Genomic DNA, 1,978 nt, shown 5'->3' with positions numbered 1-1,978 from the left:
GGGGGAACAGCGGCGCCCCCTACCGGCCTCGGGCGGTGATGCAGCACCGGGAGGGAGAATCCCCACCCCACCCCCACCTTCGTGCCTCCGTTTCCCCCCGCAGCGTGAGGGCACCGCGGGCGCAGCGGGACACGGGGCGGACACGTGGGGGACATATGGGGAGGTTTTGGGGACCTGGAGACATGGGGACAGGAGGACACGGGGATATGGGGACTTGGGGATAGGGGAAGCTGGGGACCTGTGGGCACGAGGGCATTGGGACGTGGGGATGGAAGGATGCGGGGATGTGGGAACACGAACACGTGGGAACACGGGAACTTGGGGAGACGGGAATTTGGGCATGAGGATGTGGGGAGATGTGAACACGGGAGCGCGGGGATGTGGGGACGGGAGGATGCGGTGGGGACACGAGGCACGGGGATGGAGGATGCGGGTACACGAGGCGCACCGTGCCCGCTGCAGCCCTCCGCCACCCCCGGCACAGCCACAGAGCGCCGGGCTCCCCGCCAACCCCCGGGGCCCGGACGTTCAGTATCGGCACAGCCCGCACCGGAGCTGGAACGGTTCCCCACCCCACCCTGTGCCACAGCGGCGGCCCCGCAGCTCCAAACGCGCTCCGGGAAGAGCCTCATTCCGGGGAAACCGAGGCACGAGGTGCGGGTGCTGGGGAGGAGGAAAAGCTCCGGGGGGGACGGGAGGCGGCTGCGGTACGGAGCAGCAGGAAGAGGGGGGTGGGAAGGAAGCTCACCCCGAGAGTGCCGAGAAGGATCCCGCCCCGTGACCCCTCCCGTGGGGGGGAAGAAGGGAGTTGGGGTATTCCGTGCAAGCAGCGCAGCAGTGAGGATTTGTTGACCCTCCCCCTGAGCAGTCGATGGGAGAGTCGGAGCTCCCACCGGGATCGCTCCCCCCCCCCCGTGCCCCCCAAAATCCCCTCCCCTGGGACCCCCGCAATCACTCAGCCCAACCCCCAATGGTGTTCCCAGGGGCTCCCCACCCCCACCCCGCCGCCATCCCCGGGGATCCCCACCTCCCATTCCCCTCCCCCATCAGTACCCCCCCTTCTCTTCCCCTCCCCCCGACCCCCATCTCCCCTCCCCCACCCAAGATGGCAGCCGCTCGCTCCGCTTCCTGCCCGCGCCGCCCCCGCCCTCCCGCTCCCCCGTTCTCGGTTCTCCCCCCCCAATCGATGGACACAGCGCACAGGCGGATCCTGAGCGGCGTTTTTACTGCGGGGCCTCAATGGAATGTGGCGGGGCAGAGGCCTCGCGGGGCCCTGCAAACCGCACGCCGCTCGGCGCGGGGGAAACCGCGCTCGGGGGGCCCCTCAAAGTCCGTTGCGGGGCAGAGAACGGGGTCACCCCAAAAAACCCCTCAGTCTTTCTGCCCCCCCAGGTCCGAGATGGGGGCAGAAGTCCCCCAGCCCACAGGGGGGCGCCCTCAGGAGCCCCTCAGTCCGACAGTCCCCCAACCCACATGGGGGCGCTGTGCATAGCCGCTTCCCCCCACAATCCGCGCTTCTCCCCCGGTTCCCCTCGGTCCGCCGCCAGGCCCGGTGATGGGGGTGGGGGGAGAAGCGATTGGGTCCTTCGGTCCTTCGGCCGCCGCGCGGGCCCGGGGGGTTCCGTCGGCCCTCAGTACGCCGGCACCTGGTGCTGGTGCTGCGGGAGGAGCTGGCAGCCGCTGTTGACGTGGCTGAGCACCTTCTGCTTGAGCTGGGCCACCTGCTCGCGGAGCAGGCTGGCGGTGGAGGCCAGCTCCGTGTTCTGGCTCTTGAGGCTCTTCACCTTCTCCTCCAGGCGGGAGATGCGCTCCAGTTTCCTCTTGCGGCACTTGGAGGCGGCGATGCGGTTCCTCAGCCGTTTCCGCTCCGCTTTGATGCGCTCCTGCGTGTCCATATCGATGGGGGACAGCGGAGGGCTCTCTCCGAAGCTCGGCACCTCGGGCACGATCTGCGGCTCGTCCTTCAGCGGCGGCGGGG

The 1,978-nt window shown here is 69.6% G+C and overlaps 1 protein-coding gene across 1 annotated transcript; it reads right to left on the bottom strand.

The window, feature by feature from the left end:
• Positions 1-1,206: 1,206 nt before the first annotated feature.
• JUND (JunD proto-oncogene, AP-1 transcription factor subunit) lies at positions 1,207-1,976 on the bottom strand (the record flags this gene model as incomplete). Its single annotated transcript, XM_010725106.2, has 1 exon — positions 1,207-1,976. A coding segment is annotated over one exon (345 nt), but the record flags the coding sequence as incomplete, so codon positions are not given.
• Positions 1,977-1,978: the final 2 nt, after the last annotated feature.

This window comes from Meleagris gallopavo, chromosome 30, assembly GCF_000146605.3.
Source record: "Meleagris gallopavo isolate NT-WF06-2002-E0010 breed Aviagen turkey brand Nicholas breeding stock chromosome 30, Turkey_5.1, whole genome shotgun sequence".
NCBI classification, from domain to species: domain Eukaryota; kingdom Metazoa; phylum Chordata; class Aves; order Galliformes; family Phasianidae; genus Meleagris; species Meleagris gallopavo.
The sequence above is the reverse complement of the archived record's forward strand: the minus strand, read 5'-3'. Positions and strand labels throughout refer to the sequence as shown.